We start from the raw sequence: 12681 nt of genomic DNA on the forward strand, positions 1-12681 counted from the left end.
AGCTGCAGGGCCAGGGCTTGGACTCTGAGAATGGGTGAATGGAACAGGTTAATTTGCTCAAGATGTTAGATTGAGCAGGCTAGGCACTGTGGTGGAGTCTCCATCATCAGTGATGGGGAATGCACAGTAAGGACTGTTAGATGTCAGCATAGAAATGAGTCTTCTCACTTGGGCTGTCCTCACATGCCTTGCTCGAAAGTGGTTTTGGCCTCTTGGTGCATTCTTTCTCACATGTCAATTTGGTAGAAGGAACGAATGATTTGTGCAAGGTCTGGCCTTCAACAGTGAAGTCAAAATGAGACTGTAGGTCCACTGATTGCACCGTTCAGGGCTTTTGACTCTGAAGATTATTTTATCAGTCCAGCTCACTAGCCTAGTTCATTTACTTAACAAATACACACAGAGCCCCTGTTATCACCCAAATTCATTATTCTAGGCACTACGGATGTCCTGCTGAACAGGTTGACAATGTGCCTGCTCTTATATTTGAATGAGGGAAACTGATAAGAAAGTTGGCTCAAAAAAAAAAAAAATATATATATATATATAGAGTCATTTCTGAGAGCGCTAAGTGCTATGAAGAATATGGAAATTGTGGGGGTGGGGCTGGAACTCTAGTTGGCATTTTCTGGAAAGGCTGAGGAGTTGACAACTGAGCTGTGACCTGAATGATAAGAAGAAATCAGTCACCTGAAGACCTGGAGGAGAAGCAGCTAGGCCGAGGAAACAGCGAGGGCAGCACCCCTGAGGCTTGTCTTAGGAATAGGAAGCCTCCTGTGAGTGAGGGGCAGAGCCGTGGAGGATGAGATGAGCAAGGCAGGGAGGGCTGGGCCTTGGAGAGCTTTCCAGGAGGACCAGGAGGAGGAGTTGGATTTGGCCTGAGCACTTTGGCAAGCCCTGAAGGACTTTCAGCAAGGAAATAAGATTGGCCGTGTTCCTTCAGCACACTATACTCCTTTTTGTCTTTTTTAGCACACTACACTTCTAAGACTGAAAACTTGCTTAGCTTAATTTTGGGATCTTGTGAACTCCTAGGAAGAAGCAGAAAGTAAGGATTCTATACATTTCTTTTTCATATCTCTGTTTACCTAAAATCAGTTAAACATTTCTTCATGCGATTGTTTCTGATTTGCAGGTGGGGGAAGAAACTGATCATCGTTGCCTCCCAGGCCATGCGGTACAGGGCCTTGATAGGCCAGGAAGGGGATCCGGACCTGAAGCTGCCCGACTTCTCCTACTGCATCCTGGAACGGCTAGGCCGGTCCAGGTGGCAAGGGGAGCTCCAGCGAGACCTTCATACCACTGCTTTCAAGTAAGTGGGAGGATTTGCTTCTCTGCTTTAAATTATACATCATTGCAACCTGAACCCCAAACGCAGGGGCCTGCTGCGGTATCTTCCCCGAGGCATGGCTTTTTGTTTCAAGGCCATGGTCGCACAGTGACTGTTTTCTTAGGTTGGCTGGACAGGAGGTTTGTGTCTCTGGTGTTTTATGTCCAAATGAGAGATTCTATACGTTGATAAAGCTACCAGCAAAGCGAATGACATGGCTCTTCTTCTCCTCCAGGGTTGATGCTGGGAAGCTGCACTATCACAGAAAAATTTTGAACAAAAACGGGCTGATTACAATGCAGTCCCATGTGATTCGATTACCCACTGGAGCCCAGCAACACTCAATCCTCCTCCTACTGAACCGGTTTCATGTGGACAGGTATGGTTTGTAGTGATCAAAATGTTAGGTTTTTTAGTTGCAGCCATGTGTAGTATGCTTTAAAAATCGTAGGGGCAGCTGGGTATGGTGGCTCATACCTGTAATCATAGCACTTTGGGAGACTGCAGTGGGAGAACCGCTTGAGGCCAAGGGTTCCAGACCAGCCTGGGCAATATACCAAGACCACAACTTTATAAAAATAAAAAATTAGCTGGGTGTGGTGGTGCACACCTGTAGTCCCAACTACTCAGGAGGCTGAGGTTGGAGGATCGCTTGTACACAGGAATTTGAGCCTGCAGTGAGGCATGATTGCACTGCTATACTCCAGCCTGGGTGACAGGGCGAAACCCTGTGTCTTAAAAAATAATAATAATAGGGCCGGGCGCGGTGGCTCAAGCCTGTAATCCCAGCACTTTGGGAGGCCGAGACGGGCGAATCACGAGGTCAGCAGATCGAGACCATCCTGGCTAACACGGTGAAACCCCGTCTCTACTAAAAAATACAAAAAAACTAGCCGGGCGAAGTGGCGGGCGCCTGTAGTCCCAGCTACTCGGGAGGCTGAGGCAGGAGAATGGTGTAAACCTGGGAGGCGGAGCTTGCAGTGAGCTGAGATCCGGCCACTGCACTCCAGCCTGGGCGACAGAGCGAGACTCCGTCTCAAAAAAAAAAAAAAAAATAATAATAATAATAATAATAGAAGCCAAATTAGAATATCACTATAGCTTTTTAAAAAATGATATTTGTTATCTGTTTGTGTGTGTGTGTGTGTGTGTGTGTGTGAAAATAAGTCCTGGTTGTTTAGAGAACCAGCAAACTATACAGAAAAGAAGGAAAAATAAATCTGTAACTTCACAGCCAACAATGGGAACCATTAACATTTTGGTGACATTTTGGGGAGATGTAAAAATAAAAGTGAGTCAGATTTGATTTGTTGTGGTGGCAGGATTGTAGTTGAATTATGTCAGTTTCAAATAGGATGTTTTGCAGCACTCAACCATAATAACCTATATGGACGAGATGGCAAGGTTCTGCTAAGCAATAACATTGTGTGATATTGCTATTTTAGCGGGATATTGTCCAGATGATACAGCAAACTAGTTAAATGTGCACATTCCCTTCTGAGGACCAGGGAGGCTGGGGGAGTGAGTAGGTTATCTCTGACTTCTTCATCCTTGCCATTGGGGTGGCTAATTACCTGGCATAGGAATGAGGGACAGAAAAGTTTCAGCACTCTGCAGAGGTCTCAGCCCACACTGCACAAACTCATGCCCTTTTTTATGGGAGGGGCAGAAGCCAGGATAAGAAAAGTTCAAGCTGGTGCAGGGCCTGGGAAGAGCAGCCCTTGGCTGAGGAAGCCCTGAGCCCCTTAGTACCTGGCCAGCAGCTCTCTGGGGTGGAGGTAGGCAGCAATGAGGGATAGTGGGGAGGGGAGGTGCATCCTCCAAAAGCGGGGGGAGTGATTACATGTAAATGTTAAAGTTTACAGTGCACATGGGTTGGCCTAAAGAAAGTGCTTGATGCATGTGTGTAGACTCTTTATTGACCTGGGATCTCCAGGGGTGAAAATCATCATTGCTGCATCTCTGTCAAATGTCCGCCTCCCGGATTCAAGCCATTCTCCTGCCTCAGCCTCCCGAGTAGCTGGGACTGCAGGCACCTGCCACCATACCTGGCTAATTTTTGTATTTTAGTAGAGACGGGGTTTTGCCATGTTGGCCAGGCTGGTCTCGAACTCCTGACCTCAAGTGATCTGCCCGCCTTGGCCTCCCAAAGTGTTGGGATTGCAGGCGTGAGCCACCGTGCCCAGCTACATATAACTCTTGACTCCCCAAAAACTTAACTACTGATAGTCTACTGTTGATCAGAAACCTTACCAATAATATAAAGTTAATTAACACGTTTTGTTCCATGTGTTATACTATTCTTGTATTATTGCAATAAAGTAAACTAGAGAAAAAATGTTATTTAGAAACTACATTTACAATACTGTACCGTATTTATTGATACCATAAGTTTACATTGTCCATTAACAAGACAAATTGTCTGAAATGGCGGGCAGCCGCAGCTGCAGACCTCACTCTACAGTACACGTCAAGCAATTTAACTTTTCCTTGAAGTGTCATGACTTTTGGGGAGCTTCTTGGGAGCATTTCCAGCATCACTAGTGGCCCTTTGTATGGGTCCCATGGTGTCAGTCAAGGTTTATGGTATTGCACTAAACACAAGGAAAAATACGTGAGAACTGCAAGAGATCACCTTTTTTTTTTTGAGACGGAGTTTTGCTCTTGTTGCCCAGGCTGGAGTGCAATGGCGTGATCTCTGCTCACCACAACCTCTGCCTCCAGGGATCAAGCGATGCGCCACCACGCCCAGCTAATTTTGTGTTTTGAGTAGAGACAGGGTTTCTCCATGTTGGTCAGGCTGCTCTCGAACTCCTGACCTCAGAAGAGATCACTTTTTACTGTTTACTAGAGAGGAACTGCTCACACAGAGATGATGAGCATCACATTTTTTTAAGAGAGTCTTGCTCGGTTGCCTAGGCTGGAGTGCAGTGGCACGATCTCGGCTCATTGCAGCCTGCACCTCCTGGGTTCAAGCAATTCTACTGCCTCAGCCTCCCAAGTAGCTGGTACTACAAGCTTGTGCCACCACGCCTGGCTAATTTTAGTAGAGACGGGGTTTCACAATGTTGGTCAGGCTGGTCTCGAACTCCTGACCTCAGATGATCTGCCCACCTCAGCCTCCCAAAGTGCTGGGATTACAGGCGTGAGCCACCGCATCCGGCCTGTCATGGCATTTTTAAGCCAATACTCACAACACTTAAGCTTGCCACAATAGTAACAGGAGGTGGCTACGAAGTTATTAACAGTAGTACACTGTTGTATTACGGTTAATTTTATGCAGGTTTGATTTCATCCCGCATCTTCATGTTTGTTTACATTTCCTCCACTGCAAATGGCACCATGTATGGTCTGTAAATGGTTGCGTAAGTTTTGATTAGCTTTTTATAATAGATTTGTGTATATTTTATGGTAATGAATGATAAAATAGACTAGTATCCACATATATTATACATTAATGACATACCTTTTTCTTAATTTTTTCAATATTTCTAATGTTATACAGTTTGTCTGAGTTTTCTCAAACTGTCACAAATCTCCAAAAATTCTAATATATATATATTTTCTAATATTTTTTCAATAAATATGAAAAAAAAAACTGCATATAAGCGGACCCGACCAGTTCAAACCCATGTTATCCAAGAGCCAACTGTACAGTATTAGAGAGAAGCATCTTTTATGAATTCACATTTTAATTGGGTTATACTATCTATTGATTAAGTAACTGTCTCACCAAACCCTTCACTTGTGTATAACCTGTGCTCTGCCAAGAACACAGGGTGGCAGCTGTGGCGTAGGAGAGAGAACACTGGATCAAGTCAAGATCTGTATTTCCATCTTTGCCCCTCACCTGGGCAGTCACTTGATCTCTTTGAACCACCATTGCCTCTTGTATTAAATGGCTGTGACACAGTGCCTCCTATGCAGAGTGGCTCATATGCATTAACCATCTGTTCCTCCATTTATTCTTTCATTCATTGAGAGGCAGTACAGATGGGGAAGTGGGTACAGTCACTGGATCCCATACGTGTGCTCTCTCTCCCCCTAGGACTATAAGTCAAGCCAAGCTATTGTCCAGCCGAACTGGCTACAAGATTTCTCCCTGCACCCCTCCCTGAACTCCCCCTAGACTTACACAGTCAAGGGCCCTCAGTGTTTTTAAATAGCTTCCTTTGCTGGCCGTTAGCTTGGAAGCATTGATCATGACATCCGCTTCACAGTAGAAGTGAGATGGAAGGTGGCCTCTGCCACGCCAGTGTAGTCAGGAGCAGGAACCGGAGCCTCAGAATCAGAGTGGCGTCCCAGTGAGTAAGGAGAGGACTGGATTTAGAGAAAGAAGACCTAGGTTTGTGTCTCCAGCCTGAACTTCAATAAAGTCTGTTAACTTTGTAGAATAACCCCCATCCTTCCTCACCAAGTGATCTGTTTTTTGTTTTTCTTTGAGACGGAGTCTCGCTCTGTCACCCAGGCTGGAATGCAGTGGTGCGATCTTGGCTCACTGCAACCCCCACCTCCCGGATTCAGGCGATTCTCCTGCCTCAGCCTCCCAGGTAGCTGGGATTACAGGTGCCTGCCACCATGTCTGACTAATTTTTGTATTTTTAGTAGAGACGGGATTTCACCATGTTAGCCAGGCTGGTCTCGAACTCCTGACCTCCAGAGATCTGCCTATCTCAGCTTCCCAAAGTGCTGGGATTTTGCCCGGCCCCTCACCAAGTGATTTGTAAGAAGATATGTGTGATACTTCCTAAACTTAAAAGTATTGTAAAAATGAAAGATGTTTTACAGAGTCATGTCATGCAAGTTTTAGTCCTAGAGTCTAGTCTATACGTTTCCTCTAGAAAGGTGGCCTTAGATATGACAGAACCTCTCACAGCCACAGTCTCTCCGCCTGTAGAAGGTAGGAGTTGGGCTGGATGATCTTTGAGACCTAAAAGATTCTGTCATGTATTGTCAAATGATTAAGTCAAGTCTTGCTTTGTCATCTTTAAGAAACAGGCAGTAAATATTGACTTCAGCAACAGGTTTGAAAAAACGAATCGCTCGGTGTTTCTTGCAGGAGGAGCAAATACGACATCCTCATGGAGAAGCTTTCAGGCATGCTGAGCACACGAACTAACTGTATAGAGACGCTGGGAAAGCTGAGGGAAGAACTGGTGAGCCTGGGGTTTCCCACGGGCAGGGCTGGGTGTGATCTGTACCATAGCCGGGAGGTCTTGTCAGGCATAGATGAATGATTTGCAGCCCAACACCCTATTCTGGATTTGATGCAAATAAGATTTTCCTTTGTTTGTTGTTTTTTTCTTTTCTTTTTTGAGGCAGAGTCTCTCGCTCTGTTGCCCTGGTTGGAGTATGGACTGTGTCCTTCCCGGGTTCAAGCGATTCTCCTGCCTCAGCCTCCTGAGTAGCTGGGATTACAGGTGCCAGCCACCATGCCCTGCTGATTTTTGTATCTTTATTAGAGACAGGGTTTCACCATGTTGGCCAAGCTGGTCTTGAACCCCTGACCTCAAGTGATGCTTATGTCTCAGCTTCCCAAAGTACTGGGATTACAGGAGTGAGCCACCGCGCCCAGCTGTTTTTTAGAATGAGAGAGTGCTTTGCCCTTCATTTAAATTCTTGCCTTTGCCTGACTTCCATTTTTCCCCTGGAGTTTTCTAGGACCTATTATCAAAGTTCAGACGGAATAGGAAAACGTGGCATTTAGGTTTACTTCTGTAATCAAGCTTGTGATCTTGTTCCCAGTGGTTTTGTACTGAAATAGCAGAGTGGCTGTCCTGAGGGGGAGGGGAGAGGATGCAGGGAGGAAGGCAGCTGTTGACCTGCTTTGTCTTTGGGCCCCGGAGCAGAGGCTGTGGTGAAGGGAGCGTGAGAGGGAGAAAGGCGGAGGGGTGCTGCTTCCAATCTGACTGGAAGGTTTCAGTGCAAGTCAGGAAAGAGCCAACGTTAGAGATGGAAGGAAAACAAGATTGCCCTGTGTGTGAAACCAGAACTTAAAACTGAACATTTGAAGTCAAGCTCTTTGGTGACTAGTAATTAGTCCCCTAATGAGTGGTCTTCAGTCTGACCACAGGCACCAGGACAGTCCTTGTTCTTTTCGCGCATTGCATCGGTGGAGTTGTAGTCTCTGATTTCATTGTTCACAGGGAAAGGAGGTATCTTCCGCATTGCTAGATTCGCTGTCTGCCTAAGCCTCTTTAAAGCAGTGGTTACAGTCTGGAGGCTTGTGGGCCAGACTTGGTCTGTTAAAAATCAATTTGACCTAGCATTTTTTAAGAAATTGAGACTTTCCATAAAAATCTAGGTTTCTAGTCTGTCTCTGGAACTGAGAAGCCTGGGTCTGCCCTCTCTCCTGACAGCAGTTAGCTGGAACTAGTTGTGCACTGGCTGGGTCCCCTGCAGTCCACCTGCTTTCTGTCACCTCTCAGACACGAGGCAGGGCGGCAGGGCTCTTTGTCATTCCCTGAGCACTGCTGTTTGTGATAGGGGAGAAGTGTTTTGCTTCTGTGTGTCTGAGTTTATCAGAGTAGAAAATCAAAGATAGACGGAGAAGACCTCAGGAAACCCTGGCAGAAACTAAGGAACTTCCTACCAGCTTAATAAACAAATAACTGGCCACTGTGTAGATTGATGTTGCTTGTCCAGCCCATGCAGACTCTGGAGATTGAAACCCTCCCTCCTACTAAGTCACTCAGGGGCAGGGAGACAGGGCTAGTCTGGTTTCAGGTCAGCCCTGTGGTCTGTGTTAGCAGCAAGCCTTGACTGTTACTGGACAGCCTTTCACTTATTCATTCAACAAATACTTCAGGGAGTGTGTATGCTGAGTTAGAACTGTGTTCCACAATAAGATGGTGAAAGTTAGCCAGGATGACAACAGGTCTCACACTGTCATGGAGCTGTCTAACCAGAAGGGTAGGCGTGTGAACACATACCTGGAAGGATGTAGCCGAGCCAGTAGCGGGAGAGGGGTGCTTTCTTTAGAGAACTGGGGAAAGCCTCATAGAGCTGTGCCAAAAGCACAGTTGAGCTGGGCTTTTCCCCCACACAGAGGGAAAGTGGCATTTGACGGAAAGGAGAAGAGCTGGTGCAAAGGCATGAGTTGTGGAAGGCCATGCAACATGCTTAGAAGTGGGCAGTAATCCACAGGGCAGCCGGCACATTGTGTGACTGGATAGGAAGGTAGGGGCCGGATCAGAAAAGACTGGAGTGCTGGCTGAGGAGTGGGGACTTTAGCCTTGAAACTTTAGCCTTATGCACTGCTGCTGGCCGTGTAGAAATGAAGAAGTTCTTAGCCAGGGGTGGTGGTATGCATCAGTCCAGCTACTTGGGAAACTGAGACAAGAGAATCTCTTTTTTTTTTTTTTTTTTTTTTTGAGACGGAGTCTCGCTCTGTCGCCCAGGCTGGATTGCAGTGGCCCAATCTCGGCTCACTGCAAGCTCCGCCTCCCGGGTTCACGCCATTCTCCTGCCTCAGCCTCCGGAGTAGCTGGGACTACAGGCGCCCGCCACCACGCCCGGCTAGTTTTTTGTATCTTTTAGTAGAGACAGGGTTTCATCGTGTTAGCCAGGATGGTCTCGATCGCCTGACCTCGTGATCCGCCCGTCTCGGCCTCCCAAAGTGCTGGGATTACAGGCTTGAGCCACCGCGCCCAGCCAAGAGAATCTCTTGAGCCTGGGAGGTGGAGGTTGCAGTCTAGGCAGATGAGCTGGTAGAGGGAAGGGGATGGGAAGAAGGTGGCGAGGTTGTGGCCATGAGGGCTGGAATTGTTTGAGAAACATTTTGGAGCTGGAACTAACAGGACGTGGTGAGTGCCTGCACTGGAATGTAGAGGTGACTTGAAGAAAGAGGATCTCAAGATGAAGCCAGTGGATTTGCTGGAGTGGCTGCTGCTCACCGAGGCAGCGCAAAGGCAGGCTTGTGAGGCAGGGATCACATCTGCTTGCTCACTGTGAGCCCCCACGATGAAGACAGTGCCTGGCCCCCTGTAGATGCTCAGTAAATATTTGCTGAATGAGAGTTGAATAAATAGAGAGGTCAGAAAGAGGAGCCGATTTGGGTGAAGAGGAGGCACAGGACAAATCTGAGTTTTGGACGTATTGGGTATGAAGATCTTCTATGACTTTCCCCTGGTGATGTCTAGTCAACAGCTGGAAATTGGGGTCACAGAGAGCTGAGCAGGATTCAGTGAAAATTAGCCTATAGATGAAGCTGAGGCCATGAATATGGATGCTGCCTTTGGGGGAGATTTGGTACGAAGACTCACTGCCTCTTTCTCTTTTAGCTGGCCAGATTGTGTGAGTCGTTGATGGCAGCCCCTCAGAAGGAAAGACTACATCATCCTTCCCCTCTTAGGATGGTCCAGGGCTTAGTGCCATATGTCAAGGGCTGGGATCTGATGGATGAGTTTCCATGGGGTCTTTTTATGGTGCTGGGGGCACGGCTAGATTAACGATAGATGCCATGTACAAGCCAGTGGCTTTGAATGAGCCATATGTGAGTCATCTGTATTGTTTTGATAGCCATATGTTCTGTCACCCAAGGGCTGGAGTGCTGGTTAGCCTGGGGGTAACCACACATATGTGGTGGCAGCAGCCCACAGACATTTGCTCCCTGTCTCTCCCCAGAGTGTAAGAGGAAACCTGTAAGACTCAGCAAACAGCTCTCAGTCGCGAATGCCTCCTGCTGTTCGCTCCTTCACTGGGAGCCGTGGTGACCTGCCTTACTCCTCCAGGGACTGCAAAATCACATGGCAGCAGTGCCCAGGAGGGTGATACCCACAAGCAAAATGGACCATGTGTAAAATAAATTTTTGATATAATATAGGTTTAAGAAATGAACTTTCCTCTAACTACCATTAGGGAAAATCAGCACAAAAATGATGATAAATGGCAACTGACCTTCAGTTTCATTGTTGGAGGCTCTGATGGGGGAGCGCAAAGGCTGTGACCCCCTGGAGACGCGTGGGCCCCGCTGAAGAGCAGCTGATCGAGGCTCCTGTTCACTGTTGCTGTGAAGCTACAGTCCTAGCATTGGCTGCCAGATCTTAGCCTTTCAAGAGAAGCCAGAATCTAGGTCTTTTTTTTATGTGAAATCACTCACTTTTCAATTTTGGCAAGTAAATTACTTTCTTGAAGAAAAACATTGTATCAATTTTAAAAGCAAGGCCTGCACTGGAGGCTGCTGTTGGTCACCCCTGCAGGGGAGATGTTCCTAGGATCATTTTGGTTTTCAGTCTTGCAAAAATAGGAGTGATGAGATGGAAATACCCATTATTATTCTGTTGTAACTTCACAGACCACATGTAAATTTTTACAATTTTTTTTCCTTTTTCTTTTTTTTTTTTTTTTTTTTAAACAGAGTCTCACTCTGTCACCCAGGCTGGAGTGCAGTGGTACTATCTCGGCCCACTGCAACCTCCACCTCCCAAGTTCAAGCAGTTCTCACCCTCAACCTCCTGAGTAGCTGGGATTACAGGCACATGTCACCGCACCCAGCTAATGTTTCTATTTTTAGTAGAGACAGGGTTTCGGCATGTTGGCCAGGCTGGTCCAAACTCCTGGCCTTAAGTGATCTGCCCGCCTCGGCCTCCCAAAGCACTGGGATTACAGGTGTCAGCCACTGCAGCCAGCCTATAGCATTTTTTAACCTATTTTTTTCTCCTTTCTTTTTCTCTACTGCCTTTGAGGGACAGGGGTGTGTGTCTGTGTGTGTGTGTTTGTATTAGTAATACGCTTACATGGTTAAAAAATCAAAACAACATGAAAAGGTATCAAATGAAGTCTTCAGTCTCCACGCCTCCACTCCCGCCTGCCTCATTCCCACCCCTGGATACCCTTCCAGGATCTGGCGAAGTGAATCTCTTTCCCCCTCTCTAATCAAAAGGTAGAATCGTTTATATCCTGCTCTGGACCTTGTTTTGGTCCCTTGACAAGGTAGCTTGGCAGGCTTTCCTCGTTAGTACCTCAAGATAATCAATTAATTCAGGTCCTGAACTTGTGTTCATTTACATGACTTTCTAGTCATTTCAGACATCTTGCTGTGTCTAATAGTAGCCTTTAAATTGTGTTTTGGCAGGGGCTGTGTGAAAGGACGTTTAAGCGTCTGTACCAGTATATGCTGAACGCTGGCCTAGCCAAGGTGGTGTCTCTTCGCTTGCAAGAGATCCACCCTGAATGCGGACCTTGTAAGACGAAGAAAGGTAACGCAGAGTCTCAGCTTCTGTTGCCTTGGCTGGCTGGCTCTCACTTCTCTCTTCTAAGCTTCAGCCTCTCTCTCCGATCACATTCTGCCTTGCGGCATAACGATTTCACGTATTTATTCAACTCTATACCTCAGTGCCTGGCTCAGGACTGTCCGTATAAAAAGTGCCTAGAAAATGTTTGCTGAACAAACTTCCAGCAAACATCTCTGTGGTGTCCTCCAAAATCATACTTTTATGGTGCCAAATAAACAAGTTCATCTTTTCCTCCTTATACTAAGCCACTCTATTTTTTTTTTTTTTTTTTTTTGAGGCAGAGTCTCGTTCTTGTCACCCAGGCTGGAGTGCAATGGTGCGATCTCTGCTCCCTGCAACTTCTGCCTTCTGACCTCAGGTGATCCACCCACCTTGGCCTCCTAAAGTGCTGGGATTGCAGGTGTGAGCCACCACGCTCAGCCCTTTTTTTTTTTTTTGAGACAGGATCTTTCTTTGTTGCTCAGGCTGGAGTGCAGTGGCATCATCTCGGCTCACTGAAATCTCCGCTTCCTGGGGTCAGACGATACTCCCACCTCAGCCTCATCACACCCGACTAATTTTTGTATTTTTTTGTAGAGACAGAGTCTCGCTGTGTTGCCCAGGCTGGTCTCAAACTCCTGGACTCAAGTGATCCACCTGCCTCAGCCCTGCAAAGTGCTGGGATTACAGGCGTGGGCCACCACTCCCAGCCACTTGTCATTCTTTAGCCTGCCTTTGTGAAGTGCCTACTCTGTATTGCATGATCTTGTTATCTAGCCCTGTAAGGTTGGTAGCATTGTCACCATTTTATATGTAAGAAAATTAAAGTGAAGAGATGCTGAGTAACTTACAGAAGGTTAAACAATCAGTACTCAGCAGAGGCAGGATCTGAGCCTTCTAAGAAAGTTAACTTAAGGAACAGACTATGAAACTTTAAAAACCTTCCTTAGGCTGGGCACGGTGGCTCACGCCTGTAATCCCAGCTCTTTGGGAGGCTGAGGTGGGCGGATCACCTGAGGTCAGGAGTTGGAGACCAGCCTCGCTAACATGGTGAAACCCTGTTTCTGCTAAAAATACAAAAAATTAGCCAGGCATGGTGGCGCGTGCCTGTAATCCCAGCTACTCCAGAGGCTGAGA

At 46.8% G+C, this 12681-nt stretch overlaps 1 protein-coding gene across 2 annotated transcripts in view; it reads left to right on the forward strand.

Annotated features, from left to right (window-relative positions):
• The window catches only part of GTF3C1 (general transcription factor IIIC subunit 1), an 88381-nt gene that overhangs the window by 11023 nt on the left and 64677 nt on the right, over window positions 1-12681 (forward strand). For both annotated transcript variants that reach the window (XM_025370397.1, XM_025370399.1), the window contains exons 3-6: window positions 1136-1312; window positions 1566-1709; window positions 6390-6486; window positions 11406-11529. In XM_025370397.1, coding sequence (XP_025226182.1) covers window positions 1136-1312; window positions 1566-1709; window positions 6390-6486; window positions 11406-11529 — 542 coding nt within the window. The remainder of the gene's footprint in view (window positions 1-1135; window positions 1313-1565; window positions 1710-6389; window positions 6487-11405; window positions 11530-12681) is intronic.

This window comes from Theropithecus gelada, chromosome 20, assembly GCF_003255815.1.
Source record: "Theropithecus gelada isolate Dixy chromosome 20, Tgel_1.0, whole genome shotgun sequence".
NCBI classification, from domain to species: Eukaryota; Metazoa; Chordata; class Mammalia; order Primates; family Cercopithecidae; genus Theropithecus; species Theropithecus gelada.